Source organism: Staurois parvus, unplaced genomic scaffold, assembly GCF_062004578.1.
Source record: "Staurois parvus isolate SC_StPar_1 unplaced genomic scaffold, SC_StPar_1.0 ptg001698l, whole genome shotgun sequence".
In the NCBI taxonomy this organism is placed as follows: domain Eukaryota; kingdom Metazoa; phylum Chordata; class Amphibia; order Anura; family Ranidae; genus Staurois; species Staurois parvus.
The window spans coordinates 417,090-439,342 of record NW_028319494.1 but is presented as its reverse complement, the minus strand read 5'-3'; the positions used below and the strand labels follow the sequence as shown (position 1 = coordinate 439,342).

Here is a 22,253-nt window from a genome sequence, read left to right as displayed (position 1 = left end):
CTCGTTATGCATATTTGATACTGATGCTTAATGCATTTTTGTACTACTGTTGGTTTATTGTTTGTATAATACCAAAAAACATATTGAAAGTAAATTGTCACACCTCATACAATATCTGCAGAGGGAGAGTCGTCCACCTGTGTTGTATAACATGGATAAAGGAACCTGTTTTTTTTTCTTTCAACTTGCAATTGGCACATCTCCCTGTCCTGTGGATATTTTATCTCCTCAAAGCTTTCATATAATAGACTTCCAGCAGAGGTAGGGAGTCAGTCAACAGTAAGGGAATTAAACCCTTTCACTTCCCAAGCCATTTTTGCATATTTTCTTTCCTGTTTTCAAACAATACTTTCAGTAACAAAATACATTTTTAACCACTTCTGAGCTGCCTGCCTGCAATGTATTACGGACAGGCGGCACCATCAGAACCAGGAACATACCCTGCTGTTTATTTCCTGCTTTGGAGCGCGCATGCGCACAACCCCCCTGCTAACACTTGCTGTTATTCGCTGTAGGAGATGCTTGTCAATGGGTCTCGGCTGTGATTTTGGCAGGGACTCTGCAGATCTCCTACAGCGAATGGAGAAGCAGAGCTGTTCCTGTATTTGTAAGTACAGGCACAGGATCTAGCTGGATCTTCTCTGCCTGGAACCATTGTGTTCCAGAGAGAGAAGATTGAGACACTGCATGTGAGTAAATGCAGCACACTGCACCCACACACCTTAACTAGAGACATTTAACCCTTTGATTGCCACATTATCCCTCTGATTGCCCCCTGTCACCCTACCAGTACCATTAGTACAGTGTCAGTGTACAATATATTTCACTGATCATTGTATTACTGCCACTAGCAATGTCAGATAGCGTCCGGGTCAGTTAGCGCCCCCCCCCCCCAGCCAGGTTCAGCTAGCTAACCCACTATTCCACTCATGCTATAGGCCGCTGATCACCGTCATTACTAGTATAGTGTTTGTACATATCAATATATTGATCACAAACAATACTATACCAGTGCCCCCTTAATATTCGTGTCTCCAAAATTACAGTTTAGCAGGATCAGCCCCGTTTGCTGCCAGCACTTGCGTTTAGCCCCAACGCTACCCCCCAACCTCTAACAAGAAGTGCAGTGTCAGTGTAATTTCTGTTCACTGTCACCTTTGATACATTGCACACAAAACCACAGCGTTAACAGAGTCAGGCCTGATCTCTGCTAGCACTAACAGGTGAATTTTATTGTTAGCGGTTCAAGTAGTCCCTGACTGCCATACGCTCTTTTTCCCGGGAGTTGCACTAGGTACCTGTAAATTTAGAGCTCAAAATGTCCCAAAAAAGGTACACTAATGAAGAGGCCTACAGGATTTTGAGCATGTCAGATGAGAGCAAAGGGGAAGCCTCTCTGACAGAATCCGCCTCAGAATACGAACCTGTAGAAATCAGCGGCACCTCGACAGGTAACTCAGACAATGGAGAAGAGGTCCCTGGTAAGATCAAGCGTACACGACCCCATGATGCTGAAGTGCTAGGAACGCATGATTTGTCTCATATGCAGCAGAGTGAGCTGGTGAGCACCAGCGGCCTAGTATATCCTGGTCTTTTTGATACCAGCACTGCAGTATCACTTGGTGATGTGGCGAGTCCCATAAGTGCAGTACAAGCTGGTGCGGTAGCTAGCAAAAGCAGTGTCCCGCAGTCACCAAGACCTCGCACACTGGCCCGTAGAGGTCATAGTGTCCTTCCAGACGTGCTTGCAAATTCTGATTGGCAGCCCAGAGATTCTGCAGCACCCATACTTCCCCCATTCACTGCCCAACCCAAAATTCAGGTGGAAACAGCAAGTTTAACTACTCCCCTTGATTTTATGGAGCTATTTTTCAGATTTGTATAATTTGATTGTGTGCCAAAGCAATCTATACGCACAACAATATATCGTCTCCAACCCAAATTCAGCTCTTGCCAGACCATTTGCATGGAAAGCTATAATGGTTTCCGAATTTAAAACTTTTTTGGGCATAACCCTCAACATGGGCATTACAAAAAAGAGTTGTGGTCGTATTGGTCCACAGACCAGATTCATCACATGCTCATGCTCTCAGCTGCCATGGCCAGATGTAGATATGAGATGATAATGCGCTTCATGTGGATCGGATCTACAAAATTTGGCCCCTCATAAACCACCTCACTGAGAAATTTGCAGATATGTATATGCTCCAGGAAAACATCTGCGTGGATGAGTCCCTCGTTCACTTTACTGGCCGCCTTGCATTCAAACACTACCTCCCCAGTAAGCGTGCCAGATATGGGGTCAAATTGTATAAGATCAGTGAGGGGGGCCACTGGTTATAGATATAATTTTAGGGTTTATAAGGGAAGAGACAGTGAAGTAGAGCCCCCTGATAGCCCAGACTACATGGGGAGCAGTGGCAAGATAGTATAGAACTTTGTGTCGCCTTTGTTTCGCAAGGGGTACCACTTATATGTGGACAATTTCTATTCAAGCTTGCCACTATTTAGACATCTGTACAATCTTGGAATTAGCTTATGTGGCACCATGTGACCTAATCGCCTGGGCTTCCCCCAACGGCTTGTAAGCACCCAACTTAGAAAGGGTGAGAAAGCCTGCTTGAGAAATGATGAATTGCTTGCAGTGAAGTGGAAGGAAAAACGTGATGTTTTCATTCTGTCTTCCATTAACGCAGACACGACCATCTAAATTTCCATGGCATTTGGGGTTGTTGAGAAACCCCTCTTGTGTCCACAACTATAACCTTAACATGGGAGGGGTGGACTTCAACTATCAAATGATGAATTCGTACCTAGTTTCCCGCATAGTTCGACACTGGTACAAAAAGATGTCTATTTATTTATTTCAATTGACTATATATAAGGCTTTTGCAATTTACAAAGCAACTGGACGAAGTGGATCTTTCCTAAAATTTCAGGAAGAGATCATCACGGCCCTTTTGTATCCAGAAGGTGCTGTGGCCCAATCCCCAAATCCAGATGCAGTTAGATGGCTGCATGCACGGCATTTTTTGGATGTCCTCTCTGGTACCCCAACCCAAAGGTCACCCCAAATAAGATGTGTCTGTAGCAGACACGGAATAAGATGTGACACCGACTTTTTTTGTCCCTCCTGTCCTGGCCAACCTGGTCTCTGCCTCAAGGACTACTTCTGTTGCTACCACAAACTAGTGGAGTATTAGGATATAATTGGGTACAGCATGGCACAGTCTAGGGCACATATTCACCATTTTCACACAGGGTCTCGAAAGATGTTAGATAGTCAGGAAACTGTCTATCAAATTTTGAGGGACCCAAAAATCAGAGGCTGTTCTTAACAGTTTAAAAAAACAAAATTTAAAAAATAAATAAATAACTTCAAAAAAGAGTTGTCATTTTATTGAGTTAATCTTCTATTGTTACTTTGTTTTATTGTTAACCATTGTTTGCCTTGCAGGAATACCATTCAGTTATTGTTTTATTGAGTTAACGTTCTAGTGTTACTGCGTTTTATTGTTAACCATTGTTGTTTGCTTTCCAGGAACACCATTCAGCTGCAGCACCGATCTGTTTATTCTGACAGCAACGGGGTCTTGCTCTCAGAATATATGTCAGTGCGTGCAGCGCTGTTGGATGAGATTTTTCATCTGCATTTAATAAAAGAACATATATGCTCAAGCATGGGGCTTGGGGTGATCAGTGAGTGGATCACCCCTATGCTTCGACGCATATTTTTTCATTTTTTCTGGTAGAGATTTCTGCATCCATATTGATCGATGTGAATGGAGGAATCTCTTAGGATCTTTTTTTCATTCAGCCCACGGACTGAATGAAAAAAATAACTTTACATGTATGCCCAACATTAGAAGTGGGTGGATGCAGGGTGGTATATGCTAATGGTGGGCATATCACACACTTTTTATGGCAGAGATTTTTTCATCCACATCTATCATTGTGAATGGAGGAAACTGCTAGGTTCTCTTTTTTCGTTCAGCCCATAGGTTGCATGAAAAAAAAAAGAACATTGCATATATGCCCAACAAGCACTAGTGACGTCGTTGGACTTGAGTGGTTATACCAGGATGATGCCTGTAGCCACAGGCATCATCCTGGTATTGCTTTTTTAAGCCAAAGGTCAGCAGTCATGTAAAAGTAATCCTAGTGGCTAATTAGCCACTGGATTGCTTTTACAAGCAGTGGGAGGGGATGCCCCTCTTTCCTGCACCCTTCCACAGCTTTTTCGGGCAGTCCCGTGCCACCGGGAAACCTAGGAAAGCAGCCGTGGTTCTGCCTGCTGACTATAGAGCTGACCAGAGACTGGAATGGTTCCAATCATCTCTATGGTCTAAGAAACCAGAAACTCCTAGCATTTTATCAGTTCAGTTTTCACTGGATATAAACAGAAAGCATCTGATCACACTAATCTTGGTGTGGTCAGATGCTTTAAGGGCAGTGGAAAGATCTACAATCTAATAGACCCCAGATTTCTCAGAAAAGAATACCTGTCACTGCCTATTGCTATCATAGAGGATATTTACATTCCCTGTAATAACAAAAAAAAGTGTTAAAAAATAAATAAATAAAAGAGACAGTGTAAAAATAAAAAAAGCGAAATAAATAGTTTAAAAAAAATTAAAGCACCCCTGTCCCCCTGCGCTCGCGTGCAAAGGTGTACACAAGCATTGGCCCCATGTCAATATGTAAACAGCGGTTGCACCATGCATGTGAGGTATCGCCACGAATGTCAGATCAAGGGCAGTAATTCTAGTACTAGACCTCCTCTGTAAATCTAAAGTGGTAGTCTGTAAAGGCTTTTAAAACGTTGCCTATTAAAAATGTATGTAGTTTGGCGCCGTTGCACAGGGCGTGCGCAGCTGTAAAGCATGCCATATTTGGTATCTATTTACTCAGCAGAATATCGTCTTTTAATGTTAACAAACAAATGGCAATATATTGTGTTTTTGTGCATTACAATTCAAAAAAGTGTAAATTACATTTCAAAAAATCACTGCACAAGTACTGTGTGACATAAAAAATTGTAACACCCACCATTTTATTCTGTAGAGCCTCTGCTTTAAAAAAAATATATAATGTTTGGGGGGTTAAAGTAATTTTCTAGCAAAAAATACTGATTTTTTTTCATGTGAACATGTGGTTGATGTGTGTAAATATTGGGCAAAAAATGCCAGTATAGCACAAAACCCACCCTAATGACCCCTTTTTGGAAAGTAGACACACCAAACTATTTGCTGAGAGGCATGTTGAGACAATAGAAGAATTTATTTTTACCACTAGTTTTTGGAAAATTACAAAAAAAAACTATTTACATTTTTTTTACACAAAGTTGTCACTTAAATGATATATTACTGACACATGCCATGGGTATATGTGGAATTGCAAACATATTCTGCTACTTCTCCCGAGTATGGGGATACCACATGTGAGAGACTTTCCAAAAAGGGAGGGGGGGGGGTTGTGCAATCCTGGAATTTCAGAGCCTCTGAAACTGTGATAGGTAGTGAGGAAGTGAAATGAAGAAATTTCACATCTTCAGGCTTTCAAAGGGGTCATTGCATTTTAGACTCCTTTATGCAGCTAGGCTCCCAAAACGTTTCACACATGTTATCCCCATACTCGGTAGAAGTAGCAGAATAGATTTTGGGGTGTAATTCCACATATACCCCTGGCTTGTGTGAGCAATATATCATTTAAGTGACAAATTTGTGTAAAAAATAATGTTTTTTTGTCACATTCCAAAAACTTGTGGTTATAAAAAAAATCTTCCATTGACTCAAAATGCCTCTCAGCAATTAGCTTAGGGTGTATTTGGGGGGGTTGTGCTATCCTGGAATTTCAGAGCCTTTAAAACTGTGATAGGTAGAGAGGAAGTGAAATGAAGAATTTACACACCATCAAGCATTCAAAGGGGTCATTGGATTTCAGGCTCCTGTATGCAGCTAGGCTTCCAAAAAGTCTATCACATGTGGTATCCCCATACTGAGGAGAAGTAGCAGAATATCGATTGGGGGTGTAATTCCACATATAACCATGGCATGTGTGAGCAATATATCAATTAAGTGACAACTTTGTGTAAAAAAAAAAATTTTTTTTTGTCATTTTTCAAAAAAGTGTGGACAAAAAATAAATGTTCCATGGACTCAACATGGAAGCTTAGCTTAGGGTGTCTACGTTCTGAAAAGGGGTCATTTGGGCATGTTTGTACTGCCCTGGTATTTGAGCACCTCAAGAAATGTGATAGGCCGTCAGAAAGTAAAATCTGCGTAAATTCCAATATACTGTATATACCATAGTTTGTAGATGCTATAACTTTCACACAAACCAATGAATTTACACTTATTGGAATTTCTTTTACCAAAGACATGTAGCAGAATACATTTTGGCCTAAATGTATGACTAACTTTGAGTTTAGTGGATATTTTTTATAACAGAAAGTAGAAAATGTAATTTTTTTCACACATTTCGGTCATTTTTCGTTTATATCACAAAAAATAAAAAAAACAGTGGTGGTAAAATACCAACAAAAGAAAGCTCTGTTTGTGTGAAAAATGTAGTTTGGGTATAGTGTTGCATGATTGCACAATTACCAGCTGAAATTGCACAGTGCCAAATAGCAAACAATGGCCTGATCATTAAAGGGGGTACATTTTCCGGAGGGCAAGTGGGTAATTTTAGTTCATACAAACGCAATATATTAGCCAGTTTTTTAGTAGCATATAAGTTGTGTTGAGTACATAGATACCAAACATACCAAGCCTTAAAACTGTGTGTGCTTGTGAAACAGGACAAACTTCGGTACCCAAAATTGTCCATAGGCAATGCTTTAAAGCCCTTAAATGTCATCACTTTCGAGTTAACCATGAATGATGGCCATGGAATTATTGTTCTCACTCCAGTGTGCACAGCGATACCTAATATGTGTAACTCCATTGTAGTTTTCATACATAGATGTATCCTACACTTGCGTTTATGTTTAGATGTACTGTAAGTGTACGTAGGAGGTATCACATATGTGACACAGATTCCTGGTGGCATGTCCTCTTTAATGAGACATTGGGGACTATTAGCCCCTTAATTTGTCCCCTGCTCTCCACTACAGTGATTAAATCACAGATTATGAATGTTGGCTGGTCTCTCCCTCTCTACCTCTGACAAACATCATGCCTGTCCTGGGCCTGCAGTTGTTACATCAGAGCCTGGAATAAATGTCAGAGGGGAAATCACATGGAGGAGGGGAGTGGCTGCGCTTTCTTATGCCTGAGGAAATGATTAGGTGGCTTTGCAGCAGCTCAAATTAATTCCATCAAAATGCTGATAGTCGACTTGAGAGGTGTACACACGCTCCTAGCTGCAACAGCTGATTGGTGTGTGTAAATACCCCTGCTGCAGCCCATGTATTCCTGTCAGTGAAAAGGTTAAACATGCTTGGGACCAACAGATCTATTTTTGATGGACCACTTGGTCTTTTTCTGCCGTTACTCTTCTGTGTTCTGTTTCTATGTAACAAATATCATGAGTCACACAGCCTAAGCCTCTCCCTCAGGAGGAATTTGTAAACTAAACCATGGTCTATGAACTATGATCTACGTCATCATGGACTTTCCCTCTTCTTCCTTTCTTCCTAAGTTAGTGATGGCGTCTTCTGATCTGAGAGAGGAGCTGAAATGTCCCATTTGTTGGGAAATTTATATAGACCCTGTAAGCCTGAAATGCGGACACAGCTTCTGCCAGGATTGTATCATTCGTCAGCTGATCACACAGAAGGGATTGGGGTTTTATTCCTGTCCTCAATGCAAAGACGAGTCTCAGGAGTGGCCAACACTACACAGGAATATTGCTCTACGGAACATATCGGAACACTTCTTATCTAAACCCTTCTTGGAGAGACAACAATGCTCTGTCCACAAACTAGACCTGAAGTATTACTGTGCTCAAGATGCTGCCTGTATTTGTGAAAAGTGCTCAGAAGATGAACATCAGGAGCACCAAGTGGAGTCACTGGATGAAGCCTCCGAGAAGAAGAAAGTAAGACTAAAAAATGCTCACCAGAATATGATGACAGACAGAGAGGAGATGGAGAATAGAATTCAAAGTCTGCAGGAACGCAGGAAGAAAGTAGATGAAAAAGCAGCTGGTGAAACAGACAAAGTCACTACCTTGTTCAGAGATCTCAGGACACAGCTGGAGGACCTGGAAAAGAGGGTCCTGAAAGAGATCTCCATAAATCAAGAGCAAGTCTCGGTTTTGGTCTCCGATATGATCGATCAGCTGATGATAAAAAAGGGGGAGCTGTCCAGGAAGATGCGTGATATTGACTGGGAGCTGTGTAACATGACCGATCCAGTGACTGTCCTACAGGAATCAAACATGGGTGACTTGTGTGACACCAATCATAGAGGTAACGAGGACAACGGGAGACAAGCGGAACTCTCCAATGATGCAGTGGATCTGGATACTACTTGGATCGCACATGTGATACAAACAGGTGTATCCCATCTAACAGAAATAACAGTATGTTTCCATCTACAGGAACCTGCAGACATATTACTGGATGTCAACACGGCTCATAACGATCTACATATATCAGATGACATGAAAGCTGCATCCTATTCACCAAACCAGAATCGCCCCAAAACACTGCAGAGGTTTCAAGATTATACTCAGGTGTTAAGCAGTCGGAGTTTCTCCTCAGGGCGCCATTACTGGGAAGTGGATGTCGGAGGGTCGGAATATTGGAGTATCGGGATGTGCTACCCCAGTATAGACCGAGGAGGATACCAAGCACAGACTGAATGTAATAACAAGTCCTGGTGTTTGCGTAGAAGTGGCGATTGGTATTCAGTTATACACAACAGCAAATGGATCGAATTACCTGGCAGTATCTCCAGTGATAAACTGAGGATATATTTGGATTACGAGTCTGGTCAGATCTCCTTTTATGAATTTTGTAACCCAATTAAACACATTTACACCTTCACTTCCACCTTCACAGAGTCCCTCCACGCTGCGTTACGTATTTGGAATGGTTGCATCAAGATATCTGGAGGGAATCGGGGTTAGTGAGAAGTTATTGGGTTGTAATGAACCTAGAAATCTTTCTTTTTTTGACTTTCATGAAAACAATATTAACTATAAAATGTATTTTAAAGGGTATCTAAGCCCAAGAACAGAATTGTAATATATTGTGAGTTACCAGTTGTTAGATGTGATGGCTGCATTAGTTTTCTTTGTTTTTCAGGCTTTCTTCCTGTATGTTCACCAGATGATCCGGTCAGTAACACTTCCTATCCGGGGGAGACAACTCTTACGCAATGTACTATATCCATGAAGGAGCAGCTTTGACACCCTTGGACAGGACCACAGTACACTTCCCCCTCTCCACTTCTTCTAACTTGAGAGGGAAAGGTTCTGTAATCCACAGAGGAGAGCTGAGATTTCAGTTCAGTGCAAAGGAAATGACAACACTGAATTTCTGGCAGGAACAACAGGAATATTTCTTTACTTTCAGAAAATGCACTGAGCCTTAAAACAGAAAACAAATGCAGCCATCGCATACAAGGAGTGCTGAGCTGCAATATCAGTATGTACTATGTCATGTTTACCATTATATAGAAGTACCAAATAGAAGTAGCTGACATCAAAGTAGGTATTAGTACAGACATAAGTCTTCATGCAAACGGGGTGTTTTGATAACGTTGGTAACGTTAGCTGTGTAAAGTCATGTAAAAAATTTGAGTTTTTCAGATTTTTTTAGCATTTCTACATTAGCCTTTAGTGATGTTTTGCCGCGTTTAGCGGCATTTTCTCGTGGTATTTAAATTTTTTTAGTCAGAAAAAACCTCCAAAAATGCCAGTTTGCGGCGGTTTACCGCGTTTTTCCAGCGTTAGAGCGTTTTTACAGCTAAAAAACTCCTCTAGAAACCCACTAGTCCTGGGTTTTTTTTCCAGCCAAAAAAATGCTAAAAAACGTTGATTACAGTCCGTGTGCATGGACTCATAGGATAACATGCTGGGGGGTTCATTAGCTGTAGAAAAAAAGTCAAAAGCCAAAAACAGCAGCTGTAAAAATGTCCAGTGTGCATGAGGACTTAAAATCACTGAGCAGCTGTGTAAAAACCTATGAGATTTGCTTGAAAGGAAAAATGTAAGGTAATATAATATTGTTATTATGCAATCGCAATGTTTCTCCTATATACTATATTGTATCTTCAATATCTTATCTCTTGATTTATCATTGTAATGCAACAAATTGCTGTGCCATAACCAATAAAAATGACCACATCATTCACCCACCACCTACACTTCAATTAGCATAACCTCCTAAAAACTGTACATTTGAAAGCTAAATGCCAGGTATACAGGTAAATATAAAACATACATACACAGGAGCAATTCTGCCTAACAAGAGATTTGCATTTCCTGTCTATCCAGTCCTGAGATTTACACAGCTCTGTAATACAGCAAAGCCTTATCTGGCAGGGAAGGAGACCTGATTTTTTCCTGCCACAGTTATTAACACAGGTTTTGTCCTTCCCCCAGCCTTGGACTGGACAGTGAAAGGAGAAGCAGCAAACTGACGAGCTTATCCATCTGTCACTCTGCTCCCTCCTCTTATCAGCATGTTCCTTCTTAGCACATAACACATAAAGCACATCTGTTTGGCCCCTTGTGCTGCTTCTCTCTCTCATAGTTTGAGCTCTGGTGTACAGGGATTGCAAGAGGTTGATACCAGTCAAATGCAGGTACTTACACTGCGTGTAGTTGATGAAATACATTTAAAGAATATGTAAACCCAACATTTCATATTCCTGATATGCACCTGCTGTACCATGTACTTATATGAAAAAGTATCCTGTTGTATTGCTTCATTTGTGTTAAATCCCTGGTGTTCCTGCCAGTCCCTCTGCTTTCCTAATTAAAAATGACCACACTAAGCATAAGAGCAGTGTGGTTAGTGCTGGTAACTCAGCCTGTTCTCCTCTGATGTTAAACCTTGTGCTAACACACCAAGCCTGCACATTCTTTCACTGGAAAGCTCAGTGTACTGCTGTTTATCCTCCCATAGCTCTTCTGCTGCTAGGAACAGAGGGTATGTGATCACTTTTAAGGCTGCTTTCACACTTGAGCGATTTGTAGCTTGAAGCTCCAAAAATGCTGAAACTTAAAAAATCAATTGTTCTCTATGGTGTCTGATCGTGCAATCAGGTGTGAACAGGCACCATAGAAAACAATTAATGTTTTTACATTTGAGTGTGAATGCAACCTTAAAAAGGGGGGAAAAGTGTTTATAATGTTTTTTTCATATCTATACACAAATGTTTTGCCTTTCATTTCTGTTTGAAACTGGATGGTTTGTTTTACAAGTTGAGGGATTACATATACTTTAATGAATACAGAGGGCCCATTCATACCATTGTGATGTGCATGCTGTTCTTCAATGTACTTTGATGTCAGGCAGCCCATTCAAGCTTAATATGCTGTTAACACACAATAACACGTGGAAAATAGTGCATGCACCATTTCCAGGAGCACACTGCAATGCATGTCCATCATCAGGGTGCATTGAGGTACCAATCAAGATGAACTGCCCCGCATCACACCAATGCATGTAATGTGTGTGGGCCTATTTTTGCTTTTTTCAGTGCCCTGATGATCAGTGCAGCCCCATCAGTACTCATCAGTGCAGCATATCAGTGCCCATCAGTGCCTCTTCATCAGTGCCTATCAATGCAGCTTATGAGTGTCCATCAGTGCTGCCTCAACAGTGGCCATCAGTGCTGCCTCATCAGTAAAGAAGAAAAATTACTTTATTTGCTAAATTTTATAACAGAAACAAAGAAATCGTTTATTTTCCCCCCAAAAAATATTTGTTTAGCAAAAAATAAAAAACCCAGTGGTTATTAAATACCACCAAAAAGAAAGCTATACCTGTCTCAAAAAATTATTAAAATCTAATTTGGGAAAAAGTGTTGTATGACTGTGATATTATCATTCAAAGTGCGACAATGCTGAAAGCTGAAAATTGTCTTGTGCAGGAAGCGGGTAAAAGTGCTCGGTAGGCAAGTGGTTAAAATAAAAAGGAGTTATTGGCAGCATAAAGCACCTACGCACAGCAACACATAAGGAACCTAAGAGGAAATACCTTACTGCTGAGATGCCTTATTCAAAGATTAAAGTTGACTTCTGTCACTCTCTCAAAAAGTGCTAACCTGCTAGTGATACATACCACACATTACAGAAGGAACCAGGGTTACTATAACTGAGCAACCAGCCTGCAAACAAACCAAATTAACCTGTCGAACAGTATGCGTTAAAAACAGGGGTTTAGTTAGCACACATTTGCAAATACATGCGTAAGCTACAGAGCCTCATCACGGCACCCCGATATTCTGTAGTTCCTAATTCTACAAATTTTGAGAGCCCCCATAATAGAGGCACATGTATTTAATGGATAGACCAAGGGCAGGCGGACCTGAGGGAGCCGACCCCTCCTTAACAGGTACAGGAGTGCAATGGACACCCAGCATGTAGCACAATGGCAGCTAAGGTGTCCAGTGCGCCCCCTCACCAACAATTCAACAGTACAAGAAATGGCCGCTGAGCCAGTCTATAACTGGCCTTTACAGCAAGGAGCACATGGAAGGGCGACGCATGTCAAACAACTGTCTAGCATACTGTTAGACAGGTTAATTTGGTTTGTTTGCAGGCTGGTTGGCTAGTTGAGCTGGAAATTTTTCTCTTTTCTTGTTTGATATGCATCCCTTATATGTGCTCCTTGCTGTGAAGGCCAGTTATAGACTGCAGCAGCGGCCATTTTTTGTATTACTATAACTGACAACAGAAGAAATACCTGCCCGCCTAGCTGTGTTTCCTTTTGTCACTTGCCCTCCACCCTATAGCAGAAGTACTGCTAAAGGGCGGCGGGGCTGCACAAAATCACGCATATATGCGTGGTTTGCATTTCCGGGTGCAAGTGTCGCGTGCTGCCCTACCTGCGCCCTTATTGGCAGATAGAGATGTCAAACCTGGGGTCCCAGCTGGCGATTCCCGTCCGGCACTTGGCGATTGTCGGGCAAAGCTGACAGGGGAGAGACCTGTGTGCAAACAACACAGGTCTCTCTCCTGTCAGCATGGACATGCTGCTGTGTATTTCTCTGCACAGCAAAGAGATATAAAACAGCATGTCTCCCTAGTAAACCACAACACAGTGCACACCGTAAAACACATACAGCACACTGTTAACAGTGGTGTATTTAGGTTTTGTGCTGCCCTAGGAAACACAAAAATCGGACACCCCCTCCTCGGCAGAGAGAGAGCCTCACACTGACCAACACCAAACCCACCCCCGCCCCTGCGGAGAGAGCCTGACAGTGACCAACACCCCTGCCCCATTCCCCCTCCACCCGAGAGAGCCTTCCGCTAACACCCGCCCCACTCCCCCCACAGTGACAGAGAGAAAGACAGCCCACAGCCTCTCTGAGATCTCACCTGGTTCCCATGCCACATATGTCCCTTCTTCCAGGGGGCAGTGTTCTTCCAGGGGGCTAAAAAGTGCCACCCTAGGTAAATGCCTTGTTTGCCTTGTGGTAAATACGCCCCTGACTGTTAACCCTTTGATCACCCCAGATGTTAACTCCTTCCTGCTCAGTGTCATTAGTACAGTGTCTGTGCTTTTTATTAGCACTGATCACTGTATTAGTGTCACTGGAGATGTCAGTGGCAGTTAATCAGTTCCCGCCCAGTGTCAGAATGCCCACCGCTGTCCCATTATAGGATGCTGATCACCGCCATTACTAGTATAAAAAAAATTTAAATAAAAATTACAGAATATATATCGCCATTTGTAGATGCTATAACTTTCACGTAAACCAATTAATTTACACGAATTGGGATTTTTTTTTTTAGCAAAGACATGTAGCAGAATAGATTTTGGCCTAAATTTATAAAGAAATTTTATTTTTAAAATTTTTTTATTGGATACGTTTTACAGCAAAAAATCAAAAATATTGTTTTTTTTCCAAAATTGTCAGTCTTTTTGTTTATAGTGCAAAAAATAAAAACCGCAGAGGTGATCAAATACCACCAAAAGAAAGCTCCATTTGTGGGGGAAAAAATGACATAAATTTAATTTGTACAGCGTTGCATGACCACGCAATTTTCAGTTAAAGTAATGTAGTGCCGTATCGCAAAAAACGGCCTGGTCAGGAAGGGAGGTAAATCCTCTGGAGGGTAAATGGTTAGTAAGTTGGCAAAAGCCCCCATGACCATGACTGCTGTAACAATTTATTTGTCAAAACTTTGTACATGCTCATCTTTGCATCTTTCATGGAGAAAGTTCTTATATCTTGTAACCAAATAAATGTTGTTTCAATTTTAAAGATACGTTTATAGAAATCTGCTATGATTTTAATATTTTTCTAAGGATGTGTAGCACCCTCAAAATCCCTTAACCGCTCTACATGTTTAGCCAGTGATGTATTTAGGTTTTGTGCTGCCCTAGGCAACACAAAAATTGGTTCCCCCCCCCACGGAGAGACCCTGACACCAACCAACACCCCACAGAGAGAGTCTGACATTGACCAACAACACCCCAGCACCCATCGTCACCCGAGAGAGCCTTCCACTACCACTGCCCCCCATACACTGTCAACCGCCCCACCTTGGCAAGAGATAAGACACTCACCTTCACAGCTCCGGACTTCCCTGGGAACAAGAGTTGGGCATACACCATCAAGCAGCCCGCAGCCTCTCTCAGATCCCACCTGGTCCCAACGCTGTCTGTGTCCCTTATTCCTTTCCTTCTTTTGGAGGACAGCGCTGCCCCCCTGAAAAATGCTGCTGCCCCCCTGAAAAATGCCGCCCTAGGCAAATGCCTTGTTTGCCTTGTGGTAAATACACCCCTGTGTTTAGCCCCATGACCATATGCAACAGAGATACTTTCAGCTTAGAGGGTTGTGCTTCTGATTTATTACAAGTCATCTTCAGAATGATAATGTGGGTGACATTGTAAAGCAAAGCCAAAGGTCATTGCTAGGAGTAACTAGAGCTGAGTATCAAAGCCAGTAAAAAGTCAGTAAAACAAGCAAAGTCAGGACAGACATAGTTTAAGCAGGTTAGGTTTAACAAGGTTAGCAACAAAAGTCAGCCTTGCAAAACATCAATCAGCTGGACAAACCATTGACCTGTTGAGTGCCACACTGTGCTGCTGGGCAGTGAACTGCTAATGGTCCTTCGGATCACTGCCAGAACATTATTATATATGGCAAAGCAGGTTTTCCTTTATTTACTATGAATTCTCTGCATTCTTTGACTACAAACAATAAACATATTCTCCCTGGAGAAGAGATGCCTAAGAGGGGATATGATTGCAATATATAAATCTTTAAATGATGACTCTAGTATTGGGAGTAAACAATTTGAAGTACAGCCCTGGACAAACGTTTTGAGAATGACACAAATATTAATTTTCACAAAGTCTGCTGCTTCAGTGTTTTTAGTTCTTCTGGTCAGATGTTACTAAGGTATACTGAAGTATAATTACAAGCATTTCATAAGTGTCAAAGGCTTCTACTTTTATGCAGAGTCAACAATTTAAGTGTTGACCCTTCTTTTTCAAGACCTCTGCAATTCGCCTTGGCGTGCTGTCAATCAACTTCTGGGCCACATCCTGACTGATGGCAGCCCATTCTTCCATAATCAATGCTTGGAGTTTGTCAGAATTTTTGGGGGGTTTTTTGTTTACCTGCCTCTTGAGGATTGACCACATGTTCTCAATGAGATTAAGGTATGGGGAGTTTCCTGGCCATGGGCCCAAAATTTCAAGGTTTTGTTCCCCAAGCCACTTAGTTATTACTAATCACAAACAGGAAGTGAGAGAAAATCCCTGCAAATGAAAGGAATTCCTTAGGGACCCCCATGTCACCATAACTATTATCACCATTGGAATATTTCCCCACTATTACTTTTCTGGGGACAACCCAAAATATGGGAGTTTTATTTACTTTCATTTTTAATAATGGTAAACAATATAAAATAGAGGGGGTGAATCTCCATAACAGGGGGACAGACAGCAATAAAAACTGACAAGAGTTCTAATACCCCTGCACTCTATCCAAAACTAAAAGAAAGTTTTGCCTTTAGTTATACTTTACCCCAAGATCTCTGTAGAAGATATGCAGCCACATAATGAAGTTGGACAAGAGGCGGTTCCATCCTTAACTGCATAGGGAGTCTTTACTGTTAGAGTGGAAAAGATGTGGGACTCCCTTCCATAGTTGGTGGTTTCAGCGGGAAGTTTGGATAAATTAAAAACATTTTAGATGTTTTTTAGTGAACACAAGGTGCAGGAATATGGAAAATGGTATTGACATAAACACGCAGGTTGAACTTGACGGACCAGTGTCTTTATTGAACCTTGTCAACTATAAAACTATGTAACTAAACTTGAGAATGGATGCTGCACTGAAAAATAAGCTTGGCCAATCAGGGTCAAGACTAAAGTCTGCTGGCATGAGGGCATGCTCAGCCACAAACTCCAAGTGGACAGAACACCTTAGTGCTAGGGCCATCTTAATAGCATCATAGGCCTCTGGGCAAATTAATGCACTGGGGTCCCTACCAGCCTGCATTAGGTTCCCCTGTCACAGTGCCCATATACATTAGCTTCCCCTTCACAGTGCCCATACACTGTACATCAAGTGTCCCCTCTCCCCATCACCATGCCCCCTTACATCATGCTCCTTTATCACAGTACCCGTATACATCAGGTGTTTTATACCAGGTTCCCCCATCACAGTGCCTCTTATAATTGGTGTCAGCATCACAGTGCTCACGTACTGTACATCAGGTTTCCCTGTCACAGTGTCCCCTTACATCACGTGCCCCCATATATCAGATTTCCCCATCTCAATGTCCCCTTATATCAGGAGTCCCCATCACAGTGCCCATATACTGTATATCAAGTTCCCCCATCACAGTGCACTCATATATCAAATGTCTTCATCACAATGCCCATATACCAGCAATGGGCAAACTACGGCCCGCGGGCCGTATACGGCCCGGCGGACCTTTTAATCAGGCCCGCGGAGCGTGATACTGTCAGGATGGCTGTCAGGATGTGTGTAGGCGGGGCAGCGTGATGATTGCGAGGGGAGCTAGGCTCCTCTCACAGTCCGCCCTGAAGACCGGTGTAGCATGAAAATCTGTCTCCTATGAGGATCTGTCCCCCTCGACGTGTCTGCGCATGTGCCGGAGATCGCCGATCGGCTGCTAATGCCTGAAACTGGCACATGCGCAGATACGTCGAGGGGGACAGATCCTCATAGGAGACAGATTTTCATGCTACACCGGAACGGCGCGGGAACACGGCGAGAGGAACGCACGGAGCAAAGGTAAGTGAATTGACACAGGGGGGACTTAATATGGGGGATGAATTAATATGGGGAATTAATTACTATAGGGGGGATGAATTACTATGGGGGATGAATTACTATATGGGGGATGAGTTACTATGGGGGATGAATTACTATAGGGGGGATGAATTACTATAGGGGGGATGAATTACTATAGGGGGGATGAATTACTATATGGGGGATGAATTACTATATGGGGGATGAATTACTATGGGGGATGAATTACTATGGGGGATGAATTACTATGGGGGATGAATTACTATATGGGGGATGAATTACTATATGGGGGATTAATTACTATGCTTACTATGGGGGAATATTACTATACTTACTATGGATGACACATACACATCATTCATCTACTCTTGGTCCGGCCCCCGGGTCCAATATATGAACCCATTGTGGCCCTCAAGTCAAAAAGTTTGCCCACCCCTGCCATATACTGTACATCAGGTTCCCCCATCACAGTGTCCCCATACATCAGGTTCCCCCATCACAGTGTCCCCATATACCAGGTTCCCCTGTCACAGTGTCCCCTTATATCCGGTGTCCCCATCACAGTGCCTATATACCGTACATCAGGTTCCCCCATAACAGTGTCCCCATACCAGTGCTAATTTCATTGATGAAAATTTTTTCATCATAGTTTTCAACAGCAGGATGTTTCCAGTAATGAAAACTAAAGCAAACTTGCTCCAAATGTTTGTCAATTGACAAAAATCAATTCTAATTTTCATCAGCGAATGAAAACGAAATGAAAACATGAGAGAGGGACAGTTTGCTTATAAAGATGTTATATAATGGCTAAATCTGTGTCTGTGTAGTTTGTTCAAACCTTAATAACATAAATAATTACGTTATTAGATTTTTTTTTTACACTAGGAGTATAAAATTAGTTTGAAAATTCTATTGAAATGCTTAACCAGTTCCCGCCTATAGCAAAATGACTACCAGGCGGGACTTTCATCGATCCCGGTGGACATCATATGACTTCGACCCTGCGGGACTGCGCGATCTGTCACTGGCTGTGTCCATCGGACACAGCGGATGACTGATCAGTGTACTGGTCCGCTGCTGGTACCATGTGACCACTGTGACCAATCACAGCAGGTCACATGACAATCACACCCCATCTGTGCCATGTGATTAGCTGTGGCCAATCACAGCAAAAAAAAACGGAATGAAGCAATTTCATTCAGTAAAATGCTTGCTTATAGTAATGAAATTCATTGCTATAAGCAATCATAATGTGTAAAAACAAATACTGATCACTTCCCCAGAGTAGTACAATATTACTATGGTAACACTATATTGCTCTGGCCACAGTGTGTAAAAAAATAAAAGAAAAAAAATGTAATAAATAATTTAAAAAAATTATAATTCTTTTTTTTCGTACTGTCTCCAGACAATGACTCTGATCACCGCCACACCAGTTATATCATGATGCTATACTGTACTGGTGACAGAATGTAAAAAAGAAATTGTAAAAATATTTTTTTTTAATTTCTTCATATTCCAAAAACATTATGACAAAAAAATTACAACTTCAAAATACTTGCCATGCCTCTTAATAACACCTTGGACTGTCTACTTTCCAAAAAGGAGTAATTTGGGGGATATCTGTATTGTCCTGACATTGTTGGGCCTCAAGAAATGAAGCTGTCACAGCAGGATTGGTTGATATATACCATGGTTTGTTGACTCTATAACTTTCCTACAGATTAAATAATATGATTTGGGTTAGAAGAAATATAGCAGAACACATTTGGCCTAAATTTATGAAGAGCAATTATTTATTTATTTGTAATATTTTATAACAGAAACGAAGAAAAAATAAAAAATTCCTATAAAATACTTACCGTAATTTTCCTTTACTGATGGACTCCATGGCAGCGCATACATACAGGTTTAGCCCCGCCTCCTCTCCTACCCTATGACATGGACACACTCCTGGTTGAGTGTCAGTAGTATCACTACGATTGGTGTCACCTTATGCGGTAAAACATGATGTCACCCCCACCACCTTAGTACAGACTCAACTTCCTTCCAGACCCCCTTACCCAGCATAAACCAGTACAGATCTCCAGAATGAGGCCCTGAGGGCCAGAGGCAGAGCTGCAGTGGACATCAAATCACACAAAATACATTGTAGGGCAGTCGCTGAATAATCACCATTCATTTCCTCTTCAGTCTTAAGGCAGCTCACCTTTTGCAGACTCTCAGCTCCACTGAACGCTATAGAAGTCTCCCTCTCTACTGCCCACACCTCTGCCCACTTCCTGAACTCCGGATGTTGCTCTCCACTCAACCTGGCCTGTCACACTGTGTCACTGAGAAAAAGGAAACTCAAAGGGCCTGGACCAGTTGGGCCCCTTGCACTGCATCACATGGCTTTACAGCGATACACAGTTTCATGTGAATTGTAGTCCATCCCTCGCCTCAGCTCCTGTCTTGTCCCCCAGCCCTCCCCTCTTAACCCAAGTTACATCACCCACCTGGGTCCTGGCACAAATTTCCACCCCCCAATCCCCCTCTAAGCCCAAATTCCCACCCCCAATCCTGCCTTCTAGCACATATCCCCTCAATCTATACTCTTAGCACTCACCCCCCCCCCCCCCAATCTATAATCTTAGCACTCACGCCCCCCAATCCCCCCTCCTTAGCACATATCCCTCCCAATCCCAGCTTCCAGCGCATATTCCCCCCCAATCTATATTCTTGGCACTCCCCCCAATTCCCCGTCCTAGCACATATCCCCCCAATCTATACTCTTAGCACTCACCCCCCCAATCCCCCCTTTTAGCACATATCCCCCCCAATCTATACTCTTATCACTCACCCCCCCCCCCTCCAATCCCACCTCTGAAGCACATATTCCCCCCAATCCCAGCTTCTAGCACATATTCCCTCCCAATCTATACTCTTAGCACTCTCCCCCCAATTCCCCCTCCTAGCACATATCCCCCCAATCTATACTCTTAGCACTCACCCCCCCCAATCCCCACTCCTAGCACATATCCCCCCAATCTATACTCTTAGCACTCATCTCTCCAATCCCAGCTTCTAGCACATATCCCCCCCCCAATCCTTGCTACTAGCACATATCAGCCCTTCCAATCCCTGCTCCTGGCACATATCCCATCTCCACTCTCTGCTCCTGGCACATATCCCCCTACACCCTCTGCTCCTGACACATATTCCTCCCCCCAATCCCCGCTCCTAGCACATATCCCCCCACCAATCCCTCCTCCTAGCACATATCTCCCCACCAATCCCTCCTCCTAGCACATATCCCCCCACCAATCCCTCCTCCTAGCACTTATCCCCCCACCAATTCCTCCTCCTAGCCCATATCCCCCACAATCCCGGATCCTAAAACATATCCCCCTTAATACCCCCTCCTAGCACATATCCAACCCAATCTCCGCTCCTAGAACATATCCACCCCACCAATCCCCCCACCTAGCACATGTAGCCCCCCCCCCAGTTGGGTGCTAGGATGTGTATAGTTAGGATAAGCATAGCTGTGTTTCTCTGCTTACCAGAGAGGCTGTCAGGTAAATTCAGTGTGGTATTCTGCTTAACAAAGTGCTGTGATTGATTAGACAGGTCTGCGCATGCTGCTCTGATGCTGTTGGAGTTCTGCCCGTCTTCAGGAAGCTATAAGAGCTCCATGGGTATGGGCTAGGCCAGTGGTGGGCAACCTTTTTTTTCAACTGAGCCAAATCTCGCCAAAACTACGATTGAAATTTATTTTGAGAGCCACATTTTTAAAACTGAAAACACATCCCCCATATAGTAATTCATCCCCCATAGTAATTCATCCAGCATATAGTAATTCATCCAGCATATAGTAATTCATCCCCCATATAGTAATTCATCCCCCATATAGTGTCAAGGTCCTACCTTTTCCCTGAAGTTATGTTACTCCATGTGCTGGCGTCCATCTTGGATTCTGCTGTGCATGATGGGAATCCTTTTATGCCTTCAGGTTTCTGTGGTCCATCCCCCAGAGGGGTGTGGCTGATGACATATAAGCCTGTGGCCCGCACATGCTCTTTGCACTTGTGTCTTGTGTCTTTGTGTCGCTATTACTCTGTTCTGACTCTCGTGACTCTCCTGGTATCTGATTCGGCTTGTGACTAGACTATTCTTTGTATTCTCCTTTGATCTGACCCTCTGTTGCTGAACCCGGCTCGTGACCTGTGATTCTCGTCTGCTGTCCTGTACTGTTTTGTCCTGTTGTTGTTGACCCCGACTTGTCTGACTACTCTTTTGTCTCTTCCACCAGCTACACGCCATTGGCGGCGGCCATTACCGCAGCTGAGGTGTCTCGGGGGCCGCGACCTGGTTCCTGGCTGCGTCAAGTCCATCCCCACCATCAGGGGCCCTGGTGAAGGGCAGCCTGGGACTTAGACTCCGCGTCCTGAGGGACTTCGGTCTGTGGGTGGTGGTTGTCGTCAGCCAGTGCGTTACATTGTTAGGCCTGCCTGTCCGTTCCTCAGCTCCTGCCCTGACATATAGTAATTCATCCCCCATATAGTAATTCATCCCCCATAGTAATTAATCCCCCATATAGTAATTCATCCCCCATATAGTAATTCATCCCCCCTATAGTAATTCATCCCCCATAATAATTCATCCCCCATAGTAATTCATCCCCCATAGTAATTCATTCCCCATATAGTAATTCATCCCCCATAGTAATTCATCCCCCATATAGTAATTCATCCCCCATAGTAATTAATCCCCCATATAGTAATTCATCCCCCATAGTAATTCATCCCCCATAGTAATTCATCCCCCATATAGTAATTCATCCCC

General features: G+C 42.8%; 1 protein-coding gene across 2 annotated transcripts in view; it reads left to right on the top strand.

Moving 5' to 3' along the window:
* Window positions 1–7,645: 7,645 nt before the first annotated feature.
* The window catches only part of LOC149434709 (E3 ubiquitin-protein ligase TRIM39-like), a 43,695-nt gene continuing 29,087 nt past the window's right edge, over window positions 7,646–22,253 (top strand). The window contains exon 1 of one of the 2 annotated variants that reach the window (XM_089663490.1): window positions 7,646–9,073. In XM_089663490.1, coding sequence (XP_089519616.1) covers window positions 7,651–9,073 — 1,423 coding nt within the window. In that variant the 5' untranslated portion in view covers window positions 7,646–7,650. Of the gene's footprint in view, window positions 11,985–22,253 lie in introns of those variants that run through there. The other variant, XM_089663491.1, reaches the window with a different exon arrangement.